The sequence below is a fragment of the Ostrinia furnacalis genome, unplaced genomic scaffold (genome assembly GCF_004193835.3).
Source record: "Ostrinia furnacalis isolate ACB-3 unplaced genomic scaffold, ASM419383v2 OfSCF0398, whole genome shotgun sequence".
Taxonomy (NCBI): Eukaryota; Metazoa; Arthropoda; class Insecta; order Lepidoptera; family Crambidae; genus Ostrinia; species Ostrinia furnacalis.
In genome coordinates this window covers 827,298-852,891 of record NW_021130637.1, presented here as the reverse complement: position 1 = coordinate 852,891, position 25,594 = coordinate 827,298, and the positions used below count along the sequence as shown (strand labels likewise).

At 39.3% G+C, this 25,594-nt stretch overlaps 1 protein-coding gene across 3 annotated transcripts; it reads left to right on the top strand.

Moving 5' to 3' along the window:
* Positions 1 to 388: 388 nt before the first annotated feature.
* LOC114363735 (Gamma-interferon-inducible lysosomal thiol reductase 1) lies at positions 389 to 23,869 on the top strand. Of its 3 annotated transcripts, none has more exons than XM_028319566.1 (7): positions 389 to 483; positions 17,987 to 18,070; positions 18,987 to 19,118; positions 19,514 to 19,582; positions 20,143 to 20,247; positions 22,123 to 22,275; positions 23,726 to 23,869. In XM_028319566.1, the coding sequence occupies exons 2-7, from the start codon at positions 17,993 to 17,995 to the stop codon at positions 23,813 to 23,815; spliced, it is 627 nt and encodes a 208-aa protein (XP_028175367.1). In that variant the 5' UTR covers positions 389 to 483; positions 17,987 to 17,992; the 3' UTR covers positions 23,816 to 23,869. The 3 variants fall into 3 exon arrangements, with proteins under 3 accessions (XP_028175367.1, XP_028175359.1, XP_028175351.1); XM_028319558.1 differs by having other exon boundaries at positions 441 to 554; XM_028319550.1 differs by lacking the exon at positions 389 to 483 and adding an exon at positions 6,697 to 6,795.
* Positions 23,870 to 25,594: the final 1,725 nt, after the last annotated feature.

Sequence of the window (25,594 nt, the reverse complement as noted above, 5' to 3'; positions counted from 1 at the left end):
TTTATTTATTTAGGTAGATAATAGTAATTAAATTAGAATTTAGATCTAAGATAAAGGTCAGCGGTAACGCTAACCGTTTCCCTAAGCAGAAAAAAATCGTTTGGCGGTGCTAGAAAGCATTTTAAGGAATTTAATTAACAAACTACAATAATTACCTACTACCTACTTGGCGGGAAAGTGAACAGTCGAGTATCGCTCGTCGTTCGCTAATGAGTAGGTAACATTAAGCAAGTACATAAACTACAAACTACTATCTTGCCACAGCTACTAGTGTAACGAGGCCCTTATCTACACAATGAGTAAACTAACTGCCACCGCAACAAAATGCAAAAGCACTCTAACTCGATTGTTAAACACAAACACCACCGACTCTTCAACTGACCCGGATTCCAACCAGTAGTGGGCACAGATTACAAGTCTTGCTTTTCTCATGAGCCAGTCGCGAAAGAGGTTTCGTCCGTGCGCGCGCTTGTCGAAAAAAAAGTAAGTGTCAAGTTTTTTCGTATTTCAAGGTTGGCCCTACGCTTTTTTGCGAAGTCGACCCGTGCAACGAGGTAAGTAAGTTTTTTTATTTATTGTCCGTGAGATCGTTTTGATTGGAACCGGTCTCTTGATTGTTAATATGTAAATGGAGTAATTAATACTGGATTGAGATCAAAGGAAGTAGGTAAATAGATTGGTATCAAAAGTTTAACTTAAAAAAATGATGTATTTTTTAATTAAATTGTAAATAAAAAAAGTTTTTTCACTTTTTAAGCACATTACCAATAGATTTTGTCGTTGAAAATTAATTTAGTTACTACGTACGCATTGCCTTATAGTTACCACAAGTTACATAAACATTTCGTAATCAACACATAAATCATGCTATAAAGATTTATAGTTACTAAACGATCTCTCAATTTTGCATTAAATCGATAAGCCTTGAAAGCAAATTGATTGACTCACATCATAGATCTCTAGAAATCTAAGAAACTGCTCAGTAGAGCGTCTAATTTTGTCGTAAAAAGTCTTAGAAACGCATATTAATTAATTTTACGTGAGCTATCAATATTTTCAGTGCGTGATGTTGATGAGATTCCGTTTTATTAATTTGGTCTTGCTCGAGTGAGCGATCTCTATGCAAAGAGCTCTCTCGCACTCGATTTTATTAAATTAATTTAAAAAATATCGAATTAACAATTCTAATCTGAGAGAAAATAGAAAAGAAAAATATATTTTACAGACAAAATAATAATAACGCACGACAACAAACAAACAAACGGTAATCACTTACCATCAGGTGATCCGTCTGCTCGTTTGCCTCCTATCAAATAAAAAAAAAAATAAAAAAAAAACAACAAGAATTTGACATAATAATTTAGAGAAAAAATAAATCTATTTTGCAACGACATATAAATTGTAATGTGACATGCAATAAACGTTTTGAATTTGAATTTGAATCTATCGATACTTGATCAAACCCGAGTGCCCTAAGGGTGAGTTAACCATTAACTAATAGTATTTAAAAAATATATTTCTAAATGTCTCCTTTAAAAAAATACAAATATTTTTCATCACATCATATTGTGTCTCTCACATCTAATAGAATTTTGTTGCGCCTAATAAACAACGATATAGGAAGTTGAATCCATCAAGTGCCACACCTGCATCTACTATTTGTTATTAAATGGCTTAATAGTCACTATTAACTGTTAATACCTCAAAGGATAGCTATTGCTAGCCTTATACCTACTACAAAGGATTATACCTCAATTATTTAAGAAACGCGCTGTTCCTAATTGGTCACTTTAGCCTGTCAAGATTACAATTATCCTTGTCCTCTCGAGCAAATTGTTTGAATTGGCTATTTAAGTTATGAGCACGATACTACTTACGGACTTCATTCTGATACCTACTTCTTATATTATGACTAAGCCCTTATACGTTTAACTCAATGCGTCTGTCCATAACAGGCAAGCAGATCGCAAGATTAACGTAAACCTACTTATATAAAAGTCCTTTAAATGTTTTACAAAATAAATAAAGATAAGGAAAATATGTTGGGGCATAACAAACAATAAAAAACTACGAAACAAATGAAAAAAATAGGAAAACAATCTTTCAATCTCAATAAGCAAATGATACACGGAAATTTATTTACCAACTAATCTCCTCTGTGATTATTTGTATTTTTTTTTATCAACTAAAACAATAAGTACGAGCTTTCGTAAACTGCTAGTTTTAATGAAACGATCTTCTTGGCTCTTGAAGCTATACAGTTTTTTTTATCATACTTTGACATTAGTTACGATGACTTACTCTTTCTTACACCAAGATAATTGGATGCTTTGAAAGACATGGTCTTCCACTACTTAAAAAAACATTAAAAAACTAACGATTTCCTTCATTACTCTCAACGTTTTTATCGTTCGTAACGAACCCGCTGTGAATGGCTTAATTTAATTATTTAGTTTAATGACCATAACGACATGTTTCAACATTGCTTATTAATATTGACATTATTTTCTCAAGCTTAATAAATGTTTATGTAAAAAACAAGAACATTAAAATTGGCGTGATTATGTTTTTAGGGGATATCCACATCCTCAGTTTAGAAAAACAAGTTGTTAAAATTGGCTATCCTTTTTTAGCTTGTGAAAACTTGTTGCTAATAATATCTACGAGGTCAGCTAATGGGTTATTGGGACTCCCCCTATTTAATGAGTTTAGATATCGCCGAAGACGATAGCATACACTAGGTACACGATGCTAAACGGCTTGCATCTTCAATCATGGTATAAATCCAGTTTAAAAAAGTAATGAGAGAAAATAAACCACAAATCTACACATTAATCATCAGGATCCACTAAAGTACGCCCGTATTCACAAACGATACTTGCTTAAGTGAAGCAGAAAATCAAACGCACAGCGATGAATAGAGCTCTGTGATTGGTTCGTGTGTTACTCTATGCGTCCACGCGCACTGTGAGATCTCATAGTAATGAATTCGGGCATTAGTACCGAACGACAAAACCGCCAGGCATCAAAGATTTTGTTGTGAAAACCTTGCAGCCTCCAAGGTTGAGGATAACTTACGTTAAAATCCTGGTAAGGTTACCAGGTTACTAAGTACCTACAGTGGAAGGCCCTCTGTAATTTAGATATTCAGACCTATTGTGTGCCGTGAATCAAAGCCTTGATGTGAAAATCCATCCGATTCACTCCTGTAATAATTTAAATTGAAGGTTGCTTCCTATTGTCGCGTAAGGTCAATTCGTACTTGACCAAATTTCGAGCCTAAGTACCTAAAGTTTAGCCAAAAACGTGTTTGAAAATAGGATTTTGAAGTTACTGGACTACTTACAGCTTTTTAAACTTACTGACGTTTGTAAAAGGATGGTAACGTGAGAGATCTACAGCTATCCATTTACAATAAACGATTAGTAAACAAAGTCTGATTATGTGATTACATTCCATTGACCACCCACGATGATGGCTTAAGCAATGGCTTGTCCGTGCATTTAAAATTCCATGTGTTAACATCATCTTTTCCATTAATAACTGAACACTTGTAAAATACGAAGCTTGTCCTTCGTCCTTCGCTTAATTGGGAGTAGACGACCTGCGGGGACAGGGTAGGTTATGTGGGGCTCACCAAGTCAGAAGGACAAAGGCATACCCACTAAAACGACCCCCGGTGCCCGGTGCTCTGTCATTCGCCTTAAGTGGGAAGGAACTGTAGGATTCCGGACAAAGCCTTCATTACCACAGTCAATCGGTCGATACTTGGGCCAACTGCCAATTATAATTTGTATGAAGAATTGACCGATCTAATGTGCACACTTTTATACATGACCCAACCATCGGTCGACAAATAGTCTATAGTTCTGATGCTAGGCTTATAGATGTGGGAAAACGCCCAGCTTCAACCAGTATTGTCAGCCAGCACTAGAGCTAAGTACCGTTGGTCCCTGACCGGTATCCGCTAATTATTAACGCAATCCTCGCTATTTTTAGAACCGTTAGACCACCGTGACTTACGAAAAGCCTGCGGTTTTAGACAATCCTTTATAATTTTAGGATGATAAAGTTCACTGTCAGCAGTGTTCAAAATATTGGTAAAAGAGAAACTGAATTTAAAACATCCCTGGTTACTGGTTAGGGATTTTTTAAATTCAGTTTCTCTTTTATATACCAATATTTTGAATACTGCTGACAGTGATCTTCATTTCTAACTCAAGTAATCAAAACTGAACTAACTACTTATTCTTGCTTCTCGATCTCAATTCCTAAATTATTATTTCCCTCGATGCAACTTCTGTGTAGTGTAACCTGGATCTACTACAGCTTAACTGCAAAATAAAGCCTGCAAAAAATGCTCGGAATAACAAAAAAGTGACTGTACTTTAGAAAGTAACCTGTAGTAATACACAGCAGTACGAGTCAAGTTTCCAAGAATGTATAAAGTACTTAATAAAGAGCTTATTGTCTCATCTTGTTGCTAACAAACTTATTACTCTATTTGTCATTAAAATGGTCATTACAACCTATTCCCTGGCGCCTAAATCAGGGTCAGATAACCGAGCATTACCCTTTAACAAAACATAAATGCTCGTTAACTTATCTTCAACGTAACTCGGTCAAAGGTGTCCTGTATCAGCTGACCTCTGAGCACAAGAGAAGCGGCTGTGTTGAGGGACCAATTGAGCTGGTCCAGATAATAAGGGCTCCAGACATTTGACCTGTGTGTTAAATATAAAGTGGGATCGGGTGGATGGAAGGATTGATATTGATTACTGTAACTGTGTTTTTATTGAGCTAATGCCTTTTGGGTTAGCTTCATCATCATCATTACCAGTCATTTAGTTTCCACTTCAGGAGCAACGGCTCTCTCTAATTTATTAAAGGTAAAGAGAGGAATGACAATGAGCCACACTTCCCACACTGACCAGACGGGTTGGGATAGCTAAGCTAGCTACTCTATTTTAGAAGTAGTAAATCGTACTAAACTAGGCTTTTTGTTAAAGAATTTCTTACACTAAAAAAAAAGACTCAATTACATTTTTAGGGTTCCGTGGCAAAAAACGGAACCCTTATAGATTCGTCATGTCTGTCTGTCCGTCCGTCTGTCCGTCCGTATGTCACAGCCATTTTTTTTCCGAAACTATAAGAGCTATACTGTTGAATCTTGGTAAGTAGATGTATTCTGTGAACCGCATTAAGATTTTGATGCAAAAATAAAAAAAAAATAGTAAATATTGGGGGCTCCCCATACTTAGAACTGAAACTCAAAATTTTTTTTTTTCATCAAACACATACGTGTGTGGTATCTATGGATAGGTCTTTAAAAATGATATCGAGGTTTCTAAAATACTTTTTTTTCTAAACCGAATAGTTTGCGTGACAGACGCTTCCAAAGTGGAAAAAAGTTGGTCCCCCCCCTCTAACTTCTAAAATAAGAAAATGAAAAACGTAAAAAAAACATAATATGATGTACATTACTATAAAAACTACCAACGAAAATTGTTTTGAACGAGATCTAGTTAGTAGTTTTTTTTTAATACCTCGTAAATCGTAAACCGCTTATTACCGCGTAATCTTTCTTACAAATAACTTAAATTAAAAAATAATAATTTTAATTTCATAAATCAATGGTACGGAACCCTTTGTGCGTGAGTCCGACACGCTTTTATACTTACAATCACAATTCGTCACATTCTTTTTAACTTGCTATGCTACTTGTAATGATAAAAATAACAGCGATACTCATTCGTCTTGCATTACAAAGCCTTACCTACTTTAGTTTAAACTTGATATAAGCAGACTATAGCTAGTATGTAGGTACCTACCTATATTCATTGTCGGATCCAGTTCTCGATTACTATCGCAATACAGAGGCAGACACCGGTTAGTATTTTATTACAGCAAAAAGTTTAATGGTACCTACTATTGCACTGTGTGAATTGAAAACTAGTTTAATCCCATTTTTTATCAAAATTTAGTAGGTACCTAATATTATTATACTTCTAGAAGAAAGATTTATATTTTTTGTATGTTTGTAACTAATAAATAAAAAAAACTGCTGGACCGATTAGAAAAATTGTTCCACGATTAGAATCTTAATTGTTTTTCAATGAACATGGCATTTATTTATTTTCAATTATGTATTATTATTTTTTTTGTTAAAATCTATCCGTGCGAAGCCCGGGCGGGCTTTAGTTCGTAATACTATAATCAAAGACTGAATAAGTACCTAATTAAACTTTCCATAAACCAAAGGGATATTGAATCACCTACACGCATGCTCTGTATTAAATTAATCTTGTTAAAAAATATGCATTTTGTTGCTATTTACGCCAGGCGAATGTATACTTCGCCCGTTTAATATAGATTTATCAAAAGGTCATAATGTTATCTCCCTTAATGAATACTTAACGCATTTATAAGACAAACAATCGAAACAGCTGGGTTTTCTGACGAACTCGCTATCGTTTTTAAAAGTACATACTTAAACTGTATTTTTATAATATGATGACACTTTAATTAAGCAATATGCCTAACGATCAGTTGCAATCAAATCGTGTGAGTGGATGGTTTAATTTTACAATTAATACACGTGACCTTTCATAATTTTACATAAAGTCAGCAAAAAGTTTGTAGCAAATAAATATGTAACACATTTTACTTAGTTTGCTTAAGTCATTGTGATTGAATGTTTTAGAAAACAACATTGTGTATTTGTGTTAAACTACAAAATAATGTTAAATATTTAAAATGAGCGTCTGTGTATTCTTTATAAATAAAATAAGAATGGTGAGTAAAAAAGCAACTTTTTTGGGTTACTAAACTCTTGCATGCAGATTGTTTTTGACATTCCGCCATATTGATCTAATTTTATTAGGTTGGCACTGTTTTTTTATATAAAAAAAAGATAAATAATCACCAACAAGGTTTCACCGCGAACTAAATTACGAACAATAACATTTTAAAAAGTACAATGCAAAGTTTAATGTCTATGGTGATTTCATAAATAAATATCCACTATTGATTTAATCTAATCAGATTTGCAGTGATATTTCGCTTGAATCACGTCAACACGTGGTTATTTGAAAATTATGACCTTTCTGCAGTTTTTGCATAACTTTAAATTCACACGATTAATAATTAATTATTATTCACTAGGTATTCTTTGTCAGTATTGTTGTTGTACGAAAGGTCATGTGAACTCATGTGAATATTAAAAATTCAAATCAGAACTACTTAACTATGCATACTTAGCTAGTACCTAACTAAAAAACCAAAATATCCTATCCGATAGAAACACAATTGTATAATCAACATTTCGTAGTAAAAATATCACTCTCCCACGTCCAATCATTTTAAATAAATGTAGGTATCTAAAGTAAATTAGGAATCCAGCAATTTAGGTGTGTAAATTAAACCATCAGAGTAACTTTTGCATAAGTCAACTTATTTTAAGACTAGCTGACCAGGCGAACTCTGTACCACCTAAGCCTAAATTCCATATAAAAACACCGTTTATTGTTATAGTTACGGACTTAGGCCCAGAACAGACGGTGAAACGCGACTGCAACAAAACTGCAACTGCTAGTTACTTTTGAGTTGCATCTAAGTTTCTGCCATAGCGTCCGTTTCCGTTGAGAGACCACACATGACGCGACCAGTTTGAAACTTTCAGTTTCATTCATCAGAATCATCAGAAAGTTGCAGTTTCGTTGCAGTTGCGTTTCACCGTCTGTTCTGGGACTTACGGTCAGAGTTAGGTGGTGAACAATAAAATCTTACCTCTTTCTTTATAATATTAGTAGGTATACCTAGATTGATTAATATCTCATTGAAAGCAACTTGTCTCTAATATACTCTAATGCATTACTTTAAGTGGCCTTGCGAGGCAACTTTGCATAACGTAATCGATCATCAAATGAAACTTTATGATCGCACTTCAAACTATACATTTTTATTGCAAAATAACACCTATTAACAACTGTATAAGATACTAGAGTGATTGATTTGAAGTGCGACCGTACGTACGAGCAGGGCCGGATTTAAGAGGTCTGGAGGCCTCGGAGCTTCAAAGGAGTGGCCCAATCTTCCAAATAAAATTGACAATATACATATTTGTACAAAGTACTGTAATAAAAGTAAAACGCGAAAAAAATATGGAAGGAAAAGTTTTTTTATGCATAGCAAGGCAGTTATTTGACCACAATCGCACCTGATGTTAAGTGGGATGCAGTTTAGGATGGTACATATTTGCCCTGTAAGTGCCTTTACACTCTCGCCTTGAAAAGGCTCGGTTTTCTAGTCTAATTTTGATTTTTTTCCGAAGTCTATTGGGGGCCCTCCCGGGGCTGTAGGTAGCCCCGGTTGCCCTCCCTTAAATCCGGCCCTTCGTATGAGTAGGTACTGGTACTATTTAGGTAGAGTTACAGACAGCTGTGTGCGTTTCATGTTGTTGTGACACTATAATGTGTGGATACAGTCAATAGAGTGCCTACCTGGCAACAAATACTTGATAGGTGACCGCAATAGGCGAAGACGAAAAAAAAAACAAAAGAATGAAAATTGATGAAGCAAACGCGGCCGCAGATTGCAAATTTTAGACGCTCTACGTACTTAATAGAGACTAGCGCCCATATTCACAAACATTACTATCAAGTCTCACAGTGCGCGTGGACGCACAGGGTGACACACGAACCAATCACAGAGCTCTATTCAACGCTGTGCGTTCGATTTTCTGCTTCACTTAAGCAAGCATCGTTTGTGTGAATACGGGCCTAGGATCATTTCCCAGGCAGGACACACTACGTAGTGCAAAATCACTTGTGTATTATTTTGTTTTTGGTTACTTTTTATGTAGGACATGGCTTTACAGTCCGATAAAATTATATCGAGCTTCGAAAGAGTAAAGAAACAGAATTCTTAACTAGTTTTTGAATTAAGTAAGTTGGTCATCAAACAACTAGAAAAGCAGGAATAGAACCCGGAACGCATCTTGTCCGAGGTCGACCGCTATGCATTGGAGACGAGAGAACGTGCTCTGAGTTTTTTAATAATTTTGTAAACATCATGGCCTTGGTGCTTACTGTGATGTTTTTTGATGCATTACCACACAAGTAATTAGGCGCCAGAAAGAGGGTTATGATTTTCTAAAAATGTAATAGTTACTAGGTGTTAATAAAGTTAAATTAATATGGTGAAAGTCGCGGGAAGTGCCTGGATGCGGGCAACGCAGGACCGAAGGTCGTTATGGAAATCCTTGCGTTAGGCCTTTGTCCAGTCTGGGGGGCCTGTAGGGCTGGGGGGCCTGTAGGGCCCGCCGTGTAGGCGGGAAATCGCCGGGAGGGACTGTGGTAGTGAAGGCTTTCCACAGTTCCTTCCCACTTAAGGCGAATGACGGAGCACCGGGGTCTTTTTAGTGGGTATGCCTTTGTCCTTCTGACTTGGTGAGCCCCACATAGCCTACCCTGTCCCCGGAGGATAGGTATGCAATTCAATGCATTTTTTCCCCGATAAAAAAGGCCTTTGTCCAGCCGTGGAAGTCATTTCTGAAAGGAAATAACTTTTGTACTTTACAAGAAAAGTGAAAATTAATGTTTCTTTACGCCTTTGTGTCTGTAGTAAAACGGCCAAGCTAATAATTTTGATAGACGTAGAGTTTGTGGAAGGCTTGTAGAGCTATAGATGACTTAAATTATCAAATAACTAGCTAACCCGGTGAACTTCGTACCGCCTATGTTAATCATGAATAATGTAGAATAAGAATGGTAAAAGATTTTTTCAAATCGGTCCAGTAATTTCAAAGCTTATTCAAAACAAACAATCAAACGACGGCCCTACTGAATCCACTCTCAAGTAATTAATTCAAAACAATTTAAGTAATACGTTTTTATCATGTTAATGTGATGATCATTTAAACCAGCGATTGAGTCATTATTTTCCAGGTAACGTGTCAGGTATGACATTATTGTAATTATACTCGTGCAGGTATTTCAAATGTTTGAAGTAGCACAAGCTTTTGTAGAATTGTAGTTAGTTTACAAATTCATTCATTACAGTTTAGAGAATTCTTGTAAAACGAATCGATACTTTAATGAACGAACAGTGAACGAGCGCAACTTTACGTTTTTTGCCAAACTGGCACTCTACATAGTACACTCTACAATAGTACTGGTAGAGAATGCCTTACGTTTATTTATGGCATTAATTTCGCCTTATTTTTTTTATTTTTCTTTATTAAGGAAACAAACAGCATGAGTTACATGTGAACTTAAAAAATAAAAACATTACAGTAGCCTTATGTACCAATTTATATGGCATTAACATAAGAGTCGATGATGTTCTCCTGAAGTAGTGGTAGGGCAAGCAATATTTGGGACGTGTTCTAGTTGCCTTGAAAAAGGTCTACGTATAAAATACATACTTCAATGACACAATGGTTTTTAATTTCCATAGAGAGGGAAAGAACCGTACGTAGCTACCTAAGTACATGTATTATTTAGTTACGCTTTCTTATCGCAGAGTAGGACCGACTTCATAATCGAATCATTTTCTTTTTGTACATTATGCAATATTAAGTTATTTTACCTACTTAAATTAGATCTTCATATTATTATATCTGTGAAATAACCCTCCTTCTGACGCAGTCGGGTAAAAAGAATATATCACATACCTAAGCTCGTAACTTGTAAAAATTGATATGCCAGCTATAATTTATAACAACAGCTGGCTCTCGATATCTCTTAAATTCTAATAAACCATTAACTCTACCTACTTCAATATCAAATATCAATTGAATACAACATTTAGGAACTTCGGGTTCTACTCTGATGAAGGAAGGAAAACAAATTGTATGGCTCCCTCTGACATGAAGATTTTTATGGATAACTAGCTTTCCGCCCGCGGCTTCGCCCGCGTTGAATTTTGTCTGTCACAGAAAAACTTTATCGCGCGCGTCCCTGTTTCAAAAACCGGGATAAAAACTATCCTATGTTCTTTCCCGGGACTCAAACTATCTCTATGCCAAATTTCATCAAAATCGGTTGCGAGGTTTAAGCGGGAAAGCGTAACAGACAGACAGACAGACAGAGTTACTTTCGCATTTATAATATTATAGTTGGGAAGTTGGGATTGTTAAACAAATAAAATAATATAAAAATCCTTACCACTTGCTCTCCTTCAGAACAGGCAATGCCTGTCCAGCCCCCCTAGACAAAATGCACTTTTTGATCGAATCGAAAATCGAATCCGTCAAAACTACACACAAAAAAAGGCTTTCCAACCACTTTTCGGTTTGCGATTTTAATGTGCACTTTGTCTAGGACCCACAGATCCTAATACTATTTTCATCTTTGAACTCTATCCTCAGACATGATGCTGTTGGATATAGAGCCGCGTTACTAACAAAGTAGGTACCTTTAAACTAAAACTCACAGGGCATACTTAGTTGGATCTTAAACCAGACTTCTTGAGTTTCATCTCACAACTTAACACTGTCAAATATCCAGCCACAACTGGCGTCCTCGCCGGCCGTCGACCCCGCGACCTCAGCCCACAAATCACCGTCTCGTGACCGGATGGATATGTCCGACACAAGGAGCTGACACACGTTTTGACAATGATTATCTGCTTTGGACATTGGATTAGGTTGGGCCAAGCTTGGCACAAATATTGCCAACTTATTTTGTTTTCACGGGACTATACCACTGCTGCAACTCCTGTGTAGCCAGGATCTACAACTACACAGGAGTTGCAGCGGTTGAAGTCACCGTGTGGTTCTGACAGAGTAACTATTCCCACCTCTCGTTTCCACCACTTCAACTCCTGTGTAGCCAGGATCTACAGCTTGACCGCCAATAACCCAACCAGTGAAGGTCCAGTTTGTCCTGAGGTAAAGTTAAATTAAACTGTCATTGGACCCGCAACGAAATTAATCAGAAGAACATAGGAAGAGTTCGAAGTAGTAAAGTAGAATATCATGATCATTTCAGCCATAGGACGTCCACAGCTGGACATAGGCCTCCCCCAATGATTTCCACATCGTCCGGTTGGTAGCGGCCTGCATCCAGCGCCTTCCTGCTACCTTTATGAGGTCTTTATTCCACCTTGTGGGAAGACATCCTACGCTGCGTTTTCCGATACGCGGCCTCCACTCCAGAACCTTGCTGCCCCTCGATATTGGTTTGGTTGATACTGCAAACTAACATGCAAAACTCGATTGACCAGCAAAATCCGTCAAAAAGAAAGAGCTGCGAATTAAACAAAAAAAGAAAAATAACTATCGATGTACCAACTTTCTCGTAGTCATTAGAAACCTTCCATATCGCACGATAATAACAATTATAATCGCTTCAAGCCTTCAAGTGAAACTCGTGAGGCAGTTATGCAAGTTGTGTATGACATTACGGCTTATGTTTATGTTGAATGAAGTGGTGTTAAGTGGAATGGACTGGGCGAAAGCCAACAGTAGCAAAAGTACTTTTAAGTAAGCCTAACGTAAATGCGCCTATTACCGCCAGTTTAAGCTGACTTCGGATAAACGTTAGAAAATTAGATATAAGACGTGGTGATAGAAAAGACACTTTAATTTATTTTAGAGATGAAACGGATATCCGGTAACTATCCGGTAGGCCGGATATCCGGCCTAAATTTACTATCCGGCCGGATACCGGATAGTAACTCACTATCCGGCCGGATACCGGATATTAAAAAACTACGAGAATTTCCTATTAATAAAATGAAATACATTAATCTTTGAGGTAAACATCAATAAAATGGATTATAATAATGACGGCTTTTATTTAAAGTCCAAAAAGTTACAAAAAACCATATTAAGGCCTTTAAAAAAACAAATTTCTTTTTCTGGGCAATAGCCCATCAACAGTCCAGTAGTCCAAAATCAAAAGTGACAAATGCTAAGGCAGACGTGTTCTGTCAAAATACAGCACTTTTTTTTTGTTAGCTGGCACTTGATTTTGATAAGATATAGGTGAGAAAACAACATAAGAGAAGATAAAAAATAAAATAAAAAGAAGAAAGACGCACAGTAGTGCTACAGCTTTGGTGCCATAGCAGGCCTGTTCATCTCCGCGAGTTTATATCGAAAACAAAACACGCACGATGGCCCACGTACCTACAGGATACTATTCGACAAGGCCTCACATACGAGCGAACATTGACTCACGCACGCGTATTATTGTGTATGATGGAAGAAAATAAAGAAAATGGTGTACTAAATACTGTGCAGTATGTATTTAACTGCCTAAATAATAATAAAAACACAGAATGTACTTTTTTAAGTTGCCTCAAGACACTGAGAGGTAAATAAGTAGTTAATATTATTCATGATAATTCATGCTAAATCGTGTATTTACTCCGCCATTTTCCGCAGTTTGGCACCTCACGTCACATCATTTTACCGAAGTCAGCCCTATAGCTTCGGCGCAGTGCCGATCACTGACGTTTGTCAACAAAATGGTGCTTGACTCTTGAGACAGGCTAAATTACACCATATTGTTAATGACATTGAGCATACATTTTTTTAAATACCTTTGCGAAGTAAAACTTCTGTACGTAGTACTTATTATTATTCTGTGGCCATAGTAACAAATGCTAAGGCGGACGTGTTCTGTCAGAATACAGCACTTTTTTTTGTAGGCCGGCACTTTTGATTTTGGACCAAAAATGTATGGATCGTGGATGATGTCCTTTTCGCTATTCAATCACACACTCACAATGGCAACCGAAATCGCCCGAATTGATCTGCCCCCTAGACAAGTGGCAAAATCTGACATTCTATTCGGACTGATTCGATTTTCGAAAAGTGTGACTAGTCTAGTCTACTAATAGACCCACTGATCGCGTTCGAAGCACCTAAACTCGTCACGACATGCAATGAGACAATGGGCCAACTATCCGGCCGCCGGATATCCGGCTATCCGGCCTAGCAGCTGGCCGGATATCCGGTATCCGGTATCCGGCCAAACAACTATCCGTTTCATCTCTAATTTATTTATAACAATGATGAAGTAATCTTTGAATTCAAGTAGTAACAATGAGTATTCAATCACACAATAATTAATAAATAGCAATTTAATCTGAATAAGCAGTTGTTTCTATTACCGACCTATAGACGAGGTANGGCTGGCGCGCGCGCGCGAGGCGCTGGCGGCGGCACTGGCGCGGCACCTCAACAACGCGCTCATCCACCTCGGCAACGAGGCGGCGCACGAGCCGCGCCCGCGCAAGCACCACGCCGACCTGCTGCCCTACGCGCCCTTCATGCGCTGGCTCAAGGACATGGACGAGCGCGCCTTCGACGGGCTGGCCAAGGTGGGCTCCTCGTTCGCATTCGGCGCGCGACGATGACCGTACGAATGATCCCTCGACTCGAGGTCTGTTCCGCCGGCAGGTGTACACGAGCACGTGGGCGAAGGTGTACGAGCGCGCGGTGGGCGCGGCGTCGGAGCAGGCGCGCGCCGCGCTGGTGGGCGCCGCGCCCGAGCGCGCCGACCCCATCCTGGACGGCGTGAGTTGAGTACGCGCGCCGCGTCGGTCCCGGGCCGCCCGGGGCCTTCTCGATCTCGCTCCTCTGTGTCCAGGTGCTGACGCTGGTCGAGAGCCTGTGCGACGCGGAACAGGACTTCTGCACGCAGTTCTTCTACCTCGACGTGGACGTGAAGGTTCGTCCGTTTCGTGCCCGTCGCGCGGTTTCGAAGCTTTCGGACCGGCGCCAACTGAACTTTCGTTGACTCCAGAGCGACGGCAGCGACGGCGAGCGGAGCGAGCGCAGCGACGGCGGCGAGCGCGAGCGGCGCGCGGGCGCCGAGACGCGGCGCTTCATGGGCGAGCTGTTCCCGGCGCTGGAGCCGCAGCTGGTGGCGCTGGTGGGGCACGTGGAGCGCCACGACCGGCAGTGAGTGCGGCGGGGGCGGGTGCGGGCGGGGCGGGGCTGGGCTGCCACCTCACTCACACACACACACTCGTCGTGTTGCAGCGGGGCGATGCGCGCGCTGGCGGTGTTCGGGCGGCGCGTGNAAGTGTTTCTATTACCGCCCTTATTTAAAATTGTATTTAAGCCACATAAATACAGCGAGAGGGCTATATTGAGGGTTTATTAAGGAAACTAAAGTACGAATTAATATTGTTATGCAAAAACATGTTGGTATACTCATTTTAAATGTGTTAAAATCGCTAATTAATAACAAGGTGCACCTTAAGTAGCTGGGAGCGCGTCAGTATGAAAAGTGCGTCCGTTGCGGGCGCGTCCCATTTAATGTGAAATAACTCCGTTTACTGGTTATTTACGAACACAAACTTTAATCGTTTTGATAGTCAATAAACATATCTAGATATTTTTTAAGTAACGTGTTTTCTGGAACCTGTTATTATGTCTTTTATGAAAGAAAGAAAAATAGGGCGGTAATAGGATACAAATTTTGGGGGGTCGTTAATAGGCGCACTTACGTTAATGCTCCTTACGTAGCTTCTGTAACGCTTTATTTTAATCTCTCGCTGAAAATCTAAATGAAATCAAGCGTATTGTGAAATGTAAACTAAGTAGGAAGGAGGTTATGAAATCTTTATCATTGATTAATAACTTTGGTTCATTAACTTTAATCTGGTAGGTATTTCACCCTTTTCAAACTCAAGAATTCATGGCTGATTTTGGTGTGCAAACATTTAACAGAGTTCTTTACTTTTACTTTTCGCATAAAAATGACAATTTTAAATAGCTTGTTGTAGCTAACAAGTTAACGATTTCGACAGAATCAATAGGTGTAGGTACCTACTGTATTTCTGTGTTCGATCACTTCATCAAAACGACGAAATAGCTCAGTGCCCTGAGCACGAATAATTCGTAATCGCAATCTTAGCGGCCGGTTTTGTTTTTCATAAAAGAACGATTACCATAACGACTATGACGTTTATTCGTGCTCCGGGTCCAGCTACAGCTAAACTAATTTTTAACCGACTTAAAAAAAGGAGTTTTCAATTCAACCCGTAATAAAATCTGATGCTAATTTATGACTAAAATGCACTGGAATTATTTTCGCAATGATCATGCATGTGAAGCTCTGGCAAGGTTACATCAATATTTGGCCGGCAAATAGCCACTTAAAATCATCATACGAGTAGATACTAGTAACTGATTTTTAGATAACCTTTATCTTTCGAGTGGAAGTAACCAATCGACAATCATATTGACTTTGAGACAGACAGATTACGTCTTGATGAAGGTTAAAACGACTGTGTTTACGACAGACTAACTACTATAGTAGCGATTCTACGGGACTATTCCCACCTCTCGTTCCCACCGCTGCAACTCCTGTGTAGCCAGGATCTACAGCTTGACCGCCAATAAAAACCCAACCAGTGAATGTCAAGTTTTCTGTAGTTGAACGTAGTAGGACCTTACTCTTCCCGTGGATGTTGTAAGAGGCGAATAAGGGACAAATATGTGAGCATCAGGCCTCCCCAACCCGTCTGGCCAGCGTGGGGAGTGTAAACCAAATCGTCCATTTGCCTCTGGTAAATTAGAGGGTCGTGCTCCTCTGCAGTGGAGACTAAATGACCTAATCATCATCATTATGATGAAGATGATTCGAGTGCAATCACAAATTTTTGACCTGCATCTTATTTGATGGAAAGATGATCAAACCAAGATAGAAGGGAGTTTAGGAAGATGGTGGAAGGCGTTTTTTCCAAATAAAGAGGATCGTGCTCATGCATTGGAGACTAATGCCCGTTTTCACCATCAATCCCTAATTTTTAACTAACCCCCATGAAAACAAAATTCCTGTTATGTGTTACCATAGGCCTAGGGGTCACTTAAAAATTAGGGATTGATGGTGAAAACGGGCATAAATGTCTTAATAAATTAATTAATCTTATTTTGAGATATAAAAACCTTTTCAAATGTAAAATCTCTATAAGGCAAAAGAGTGTAATAGGGCGAAAGAGGCCTCCCACTAGGTGGACCGACTATTTGGTGAAGGTCGCGGGAAGTGTCTGGATGCGGGCAGCTACCAGTCGTTGAAATCCTTGGGGGAGGTCTTTGTCTAGCACTCGACGTCATTAAAATTTGGCTGAAACGAGCGAAGGCAAAATATTATTTAAAGTCTATTACTTTCGATAATTCAAACGGCAATTTCTACCAGTTAGTACGGGTCATGAGGTCGCATACGTGTGAAAGTAGAGAGTTTTCGCAATTTGCATTATTTTCTCCGAAGCTTTGTTTTTAGAGCGGCCATCTTAAAGAATAGTTTTACAAGGAAAAGCTTTTGTACAGGTTGTAAAAGTTGACCTGTATGAGTTCTTCTAACGAGTAATTAGGTTTAAAAAGCGAAAGAGAGCACACATTTTGGTGGGTTACCGGTCTAGTTTTTTTAATGAAGACTTTTTGGTAAAATTGATTATGTTAATCCTACAATTTCAAATCTAAAGGGTATTAATTGGTAATTTGTCAGACTCACACACAAAGCCAATTCATTTTGTTTGTCTTACGATTCTCACATCATCTTTCTTGGTTTATCAATGATAGTTATTACAAAAAAATATGAAGAAAGACATACCAGTACTTATGGGAATATTCCCACACTATTGTTCTCTTCTATGATGTAAGTTTCTAGCATCAACTAATATAGGTACCTACCTACTACAATGTAGGTGAAGAGCCTTCAACTGTGCTAATGTTTTTAACAATGCCCTCGTTATTTTACACAACTTGTCATAATAATTAGATCACAATTATATTATGATAGACATATTCCACAAAGACTTAAATAGTCTTTTGTTGAGTTAGGTAACTAAGTTTAAGTAGATTTTTTATCAATAAAAATTTCATCAGTTACTTGTAAATGTCGTTAAAAGCATGCAAGCTGCTTTTCCATTTTACTGGCATGTGTCGTTAAAAAACGACACAGAATTAATATAGGTAGTACTTAAGTTTTTAAGAAATATTTAAAAATATTCTCCGTTCCAGAACAAAATGAAGAGTTTACTGGTGTTTTGTCTGCTCGTCACCATCTACGGAGCCCTGGCCAAGACCAAGAAGTCTGAAGACAAAGTAAGTTTGATGCCTGCTACTACGTAGTACTTATTATTATTCTGTGCTGCTACTTAGAACTTGTCCAAAGATATTAATTTACACTCATACGTACATAGCTCGAAGAGCTGATGGCCGCTGGGGCAGGAAAGTTCTTGAGTGGCGACCACGAGCCGGAAGACGTAGCGTGGGCAGGCCTCCCACTAGGTGGACCGACGATCTGGTGAAGGTCGCGGGAGGTGCCTAGATGCGAGCGGCGCAGGACCGGTCTTTGTGGAAATCCTTGGGGGAGGCCTTTGTCCAGCAGTGGACGTCTTTCGGCTGAAACGAACGAACGAACTCATGCGTACAATCTCAATCAAATAAGGATTCTTAATCTGCAAGTGACCTATCTAGGAGATCTTATAGAATCTACATATGAGGTCCCCAACTAAATATTAGCAAGACTTTGAATCTTTCACCAAATTCAACCCACTCCTCCGAGGGATTAATCGTCTGGACAGCGTCCTCTTTTTGCTCCTGGTAAATAAAGAATGTCGTTGCAATGGGAATACTGCCACAGTTTTGGTATGATTACGAAATAGAGCAGTGATTGAACAAGACAACATTGCTATAAGTGGTACCTATTGGTATGACTCGGTCATTGCAGGCCCCATTTGTCTCTTTATAAGAGAGGGGTCTAATTTGGCTTAAAAAGTGACATTAAATGTATGACGGATTGTACAGAGCGCCTCTAGCGGAAGCTTTCAAGAACTAAAATCTTCCTATCCATTTTTTTGATAGCGAGCACACCCAACGTAAATTCATGGTAAGCACAGTCTTGAAAAGTAACCTAGACCTCTTGTAAAGTAGGCTAGATACGCCAATGGGGTGGGGTACTCAATGAACCAAAGTGGATGATGGTGATGATGATGATGATGATGACTTGTGTTTCCAGGTAAAGATAGCGGTGTACTACGAGTCCCTCTGCCCGGACAGCAAGAAGTTCATCACGGAGCAGCTGGCGCCCGTCTGGAGGGACTTCCGAGGAGTCGTCAAGGTCAAGCTGGTGCCTTACGGCAAGAGCACGGTGAGTCTTCCAACATAAAGCGGAATAGAGCAACAAAGAACTGAGAAAGCGAGATGTCACTAGCAGCAACATCACTGTCGCCCGTTCACAAACGATGCTTGCTTATGTGAAGCAGAAAATCGAACGCACAGCGTTGAATAGATCTCTGTGATTGGTTTGTGTGTGACCCTGTGTGTCGCACGCGCACTGTGAGACCTCATAATAATGTTTGTCAATACGGGCGTGTGTGATAAAAAGAGATGCGTAAGGTTTCGTTTGACAGCTCGTGGTTATTTTATTGCTCTATCCCGAATGAATTAACTTTATGGTCCTACTACCTAGTTATATCTACTTTAAATATTAATATTAATGTGAAAATTTGCAGTTTTTGATTTGGCATTTTTGTCTTGTCACAGCACGACAAAGTGGACGGCAAATGGCAGTTCATCTGCCACCACGGACCTGATGAATGCTACGGAAATAAGGTAATTTAACTAAATACTTTACTTATCTCTCATAACCACTAAGTAGTATCTTAGCTGAAATGGTTCTATCCAAACGAAGACGTTGGATTATCATCCAGTTTGATTCAAGCCTGCAATGTCTTAACCCAACTGGGAATAAATAGCTTAAAAAGCGATTTTGCACTATTTACTGTCTCATCTGGGAATAGAAGTCAGAACTTTAAGTCGAGAGGAGACTCTCGTACCGTTCTATTAACTAAAGTCTGGTCTGTGAGCACGTAGAATTTTGTCCAATGACCCCAAGCTACCCATCCTTATCGCTCGCGCGTAATTATGTTGCTATCGCGCTCGCACAGTCACTCCGGGTGCCAGTCGCACAGTCGCGACAGCAATATAATTACGCGCGAGCGATAAGGATGGGTAGCTTGGGGTTATTGGACAAAATTCTACGTGCTCACGGACCAGGCTTTAGAAGAACATACAGTTAGAAACTGTACTTGTAGTAGGCTTAGTTTGGGACTAGATCGCGTAGTGAATGTCCAAGGTTTATTTGATTCTATTTTGTTTATTCCTCCCCCCAGGTGCAATCGTGCATCCTGAAGGACCGCAAGCTGCAGGACACGGAGAAGATGGAGCTGGTCATCTGTCTCATGGGCCAGGCGCAGCCCGACAAGTCGCTCGACACGGTAAGTCTTAGACCAGAGGTCTATTCCCACCTCTCGTTCCCACCGCTGCAACTCCTGTGTAGCCAGGATCTTCAGCTTGACCGCCAATAAAAACCTAACCAGTGAAGGTCAAGTTTGTCCCGGGGAAAGTTAAACTGTCATTGGACCCGCAACGAAATTAATCAGAAGAACATAGGAGTTCGAAGTTAAGGTTCGACTTCCCTCCAGTGCAAAGCTGATGACAGGAGACAAACAAAGGTTTGTGTAGCCAGGATCTAAGTCTTAAACCAATGGACCAATGTTATACAGTGTGAGTCACGTTAAAGTGTACATATGAAAATAGATGAAACTAGACCTATTTTTATCGACAAAAAAGAGGTCAAAAAATTTTTGAGATTTTTTTTTAATTTTTTATAGAATTTTTTTTCTTCCAATTACGTATTGTAAAGAAAACGTAATAACTTTTAAACTAAGCGGTATATCCTGATAAAATAAAAACAGTGATAATGTTAAATAACAGGCGATATTAAAAAAATACATAAAATACACACAAATTGCCAACAAATAATAAAAAATTACACTTTTAAAAAAAAATCTGCTTAAAAATTCGTGTTTTTTTGGTTATTTGATAAATTTCTCCAAAAAATGCCCCTATAACAGGTGGTTTTTATTGTTTTGTATTATTCTCTATCGTATTACCTTTGTAAAACCAAAAATTGCATGTCTCTATCCCTATCACAACATTTGCTATGATAGTTTGAACAAAGGCCTACCACAACATTATTCTCCTCTACAGGTAGGGACAATTTTAATTTTAACTAAAATGCTTATTTTACTTCGAAATCTTTTGTTTTTACTTGAAATCTAACTTGTCTTTATCAAAATTACAAATCTAGAGCCATTTTCAGTTTCGTTGTTAGCGAAGCATTGAATGGCGCGCCCGGAGAGGCTTAGTTCAAACGATCATAGCAAATGTTGTGATAGGGATAGAGACATGCGAGTTTTGGTTTTACAAAGGTAATACGATAGAGAATAATTCAAAGTAATAAAAACTACCTTTTATAGGGGCATTTTTTGGAGAAATTTATCAAATAACCAAAAAAACACGAATTTTTAAGCAGATTTTTTTCAAAAAGTATCGTTTTTTATTATTTGTTGGCATTTTCTGAGTATTTTATGTATTTTTTTAGTATCGTCTGTTATTTAGCATTATTACTGTTTTTATTTTATCAGGATATACCTCTTAGTTTAAAAGTTATTACGTTTTCTGTACAATAAGTACTTGAAAGGAAAAAAATCTATAAAAAATTAAAAAAAAATCTCAAAAAAATTTTGACCACTTTTTTGTCGATAAAAATAGGTCTAGTTTCATCTATTTTCATATGTACACTTTAACGTGACTCACACTGTATTATATTCTGTTGTAAACTAAGTATTCATGGGCCATTTTGATTTCTTTGCTGTTTACATGTAGTTACGACACGAGCGCGAAAGACATGAGCGCGAAGACACAAGCGCGAAAATTTCTTTGTACTTAATGGACACATTTATTGGAAAGTTTTCCGCCTACTTTACACAATCCTAATAGCCACTATCGTGGAACCTCCACAAACATCTAACCGTCTCTCTCTCCCGCAGTGCCTCGCCCAAGTCAAGAAAGAGGCGGAATCCACCAAGCTGAAGGACTGCGCGAGTTAGCACAATTCTAAAAGCCGCTATCGTCTGCTATCGTAGCACTTCCACAAACATCTAACCGTCTCTCTCTCCCACAGTGCCTCGCCCAAGTGAAGAAAGAGGCAGAATCCACCAAGCTGAAGGCTTGCGCGAGTTAGCACAAGTCTAAAAGCCGCTTTCGTGTAACCTCCACAAACATCTAACCGTCTCTCTCTCCCACAGTGCCTCGCCCAAGTGAAGAAAGAGTCAGAATCCACCAAGCTGAAGACCTGCGCGAGCGGCGCGCAAGGAGACTCGCTGCTCGCGACGTACGGAGACAAGACCGACACCGTCCAGAGGCCGCTGGGATTCGTGCCCACTATTGTTATCAATGAGGTGAGATTCAATAGTTATTTATACTTATTTATTAAATAGGACTTGTGCGATGAGAGGTAGCACAGAACAGACTGGAATGGAGATTCTTATTGTCGGAGGCCAAAACTCACTTTGGGTCGCTGCGCCATTTTGGAAGTTAGTTTATTAAATAAACTTTATTTACTTATTTGTAAATACTTGTAAAAAAGATAAACACCAACACGCTTAAATAAGCTTTAAAAATATGCTTTAAAACCTGCGTCATAATAATTATCATTTGCAATCGAGCTTTTAAACCGTCTCAGAATATTATTTATCCCTAACCTACCACCACCAAACAATACTTAGGAGTAATCACTTACCTTAAAGTGCCTTAAGCTGAAAATGACACACAATGAAGAAAGTACACCACCATAGCGCTGTTCTGAATCACAGTTTAGAGTTCATCACTACACTACACTTCACAATACACAACAAAATTACTTAAAAACAGCATTAATTTCACCACCACCACGAAACAAACGCTCAGTCTGTACGAAATCGCGACGCGTACTGTACCTCTAGTACGAAAAACTTTCGAGTTCGTTTCGTTGCGTATTCAAAGTGTCATCGAAAAAGTTTGTATTAAAAATTAAACAGCGCCCCCTAGGGCGGCTATAATATAGGGGGCGCTGTTTAATTTTTCATACAAAATTTTTCGATGACACTTTGAATACGCAACGAAACGAACTCGAAAGTTTTTCCTACTAGAGGTACTGAACGGAAAGTGCAAAGCGCCAAAGTACCCTCCGTTTTACAACTACCCACTCTTTTGAGAGGAACACGAAACTTTGTCACAGATTTTTTATAGCTACCCTCGAGCATCTTCGAGTCATTTCTTTTTGTCATTTAACCACAATTAATAACTTAGTTACCACAGATAACATTAATACCTACTAGAACTTTGGAACTATTTTTTTTTTTCGTTCCTGCACCTACGCATGGGCACCTGCAGGGAGTCTTATGCCCGTTTTCACCATCAATCCCCAATTTTTAAGAGACAAACAAAAAACAAAACAAAATCCTAGACTACATCCCACTTAACATTGGTTGCGATTGTTGTCAAATACCTGAGCCCCGATTACGGTAATTTTTAACGTCAACAATCCAGACACGCTTCTCGATTCTGCGATACGATTGGTCGTTCAACAGCGTACGTCAGCTGTTTTGACCAATCGTATCGCAGAATCAGAAACGCGTCTGGATTGTAGACGTTATAAAAGTTACCGTAATCGGGGCTCTGCCTTGGTATGCATAAAAAAAACCTGTTATTTGTTACCATAGAGGTCACTTAAAAATTAGGGATTGATGGTGGTGAAAACGGGCATCATTATGCTCGTTTGGTGAAACGGGCATTAGAGTACAGAATAATAAAATGACTTTACCCTACTCCTTACTGGTGTTAGCTTTAACCAACGTTTTCCTCTTCCAGAAATTCGATCAGGCCAATCAGGATGAGGCGTTCACCAACCTGCGCGGCCTGGTGTGCCGCGTGGCCGTCAACAAGCCGTCCTTCTGCTGATCACCTACCCTACTTAACTTGTACTCTAGTATTAAATTATTATTTTTATACGTATACGCATTTTTACTTCTTATCCACACACTTAGCCCGACGGATTAGCAGCTGAAGTGGCACATAGTACGCAGAACTGACGGCCGATGGGGCAGCAAGGTTCTGGAGTGCAGGCCGCGTACCGGTAAACGCAGCGTGGGACGTCGACCCACAAGGTGGACCGACGACATCATAAAGGTAGCAGGAAGGCGCTGGACGCAGGCCGCTACCAACCGGGTAACATGGAAAGCATTGGGGGAGGCTTATGTTCAGCAGTGGACGTCCTACGGCTGAGATGATGATGATGATCCACTTGAGGTTTATAAGCTTTTAGGTTGTTAATGATAGATCGCCCGGTGCTTTGTCCTGCTGGAAGGCTCTTCTGGAAGGACTGGTCTTTTGTTCTAAACGTCCTGCCAGAAGATTATCGCAAGTCCTGCCCGCAGTACGCAATTTGTACGTGTTTGCTTGCTGGTCCTTCCAGCAGTACGGTGACCTTCAAATTTGAACTCATCCTCACCAGAAGTAGTAAACACTTGGTTAGTGTTTATTAAATAAAAAGACATGTCGTAGAATCATTTTGTTTAACCAGTATTTTACTTTTCTTAATATATTATAAACTTGTTTATCTTCTNTTTGCTTGCTGGTCCTTCCAGCAGTACGGTGACCTTCAAATTTGAACTCATCCTCACCAGAAGTAGTAAACACTTGGTTAGTGTTTATTAAATAAAAAGTCATGTCGTAGAATCATTTTGTTTAACCAGTATTTTACTTTTCTTAATATATTATAAACTTGTTTATCTTCTTTCAACTTAACTAATAGGAACTATAATAAGGAACTTTAAATTAATTACTTTGGTACGTCACTTTGTATTAGAAATTACACCTATCACTTACAAATACACTACAAATTAAAAACAAAAACAAGAAATAAATTATAAATGTTTGATTAGGCTGGAATACTTCACATTCATTATAATATTATCGCCAAAATGTTGCCGACTCCACGCCCGGCGCGTCAAAATGTGTCGCGCGAGCGCGAACGCGCTGCCCCCGTGTATACTCGTGCGCCATCGGGCTCCGACTAACGGTTAGTCGCGTTTTTCGATCTTGGGCACTATTGGGTGAAAGAGAGAGAAACACTCTATTTTTTCGTGTAAATTTGAAATTTGTACAATGTATACTTACGAAACTGTGATCTTTTAATTTTGCGTCCTACCGGAAGTACTTTAAGTCCTGCTGGCAGGACTCCGGGCGATCTATCATTAAACCCTCGTTTTGTCACGTACGGTATACTACTCGAATCAAGTTAACTGGGCACCTGGCAGCCGTGATGTCACATCGAGTCTCTGGAACGGACGACGGGGCGAACGCGGAGAGGTGTGCGGGTAGGGGGAAGGAGAGTAGCATTCCAGCAAGGTGCGTGTTAGCGCAGTTAGCTCGATTGGGTTGTAAGTCAAGCATGCGCAGTCAAATATTTTCCAAGTGAGCCTTATCATAAGTAGGTACTATAGTCTAGTCTGCGAGCACGTAGAATTTTGTCCAATGACCCCGAGCTACCCATCCTTATCGCTCGCGCGTAATTATGTTGCTGTTGCGCTCGCACACTCACTGCGGGCGCCCGTCGCACAGTCGCGACAGCAATATAATTACGCGCGAGCGATAAGGATGGGTAGCTTGGGGTCATTGGACAAAATACGTGCTCACAGACCGGGCTTTAGACAGTGGCGCCAACCTGTGGCCTAATTC

Excerpts from the sequence above, each read along its gene's own strand:
- LOC114363735 (XM_028319550.1), top strand. The coding sequence starts at position 6,757 with ATGAGCGTCTGTGTATTCTTTATAAATAAAATAAGAATG. Across the intron at positions 19,119-19,513 it reads TGCCTTACGGCAAGAGCACG|CACGACAAAGTGGACGGCAA; the intron begins GTGAGTCTTCCA and ends GTCTTGTCACAG. Across the intron at positions 22,276-23,725 it reads CCACTATTGTTATCAATGAG|AAATTCGATCAGGCCAATCA; the intron begins GTGAGATTCAAT and ends TTCCTCTTCCAG.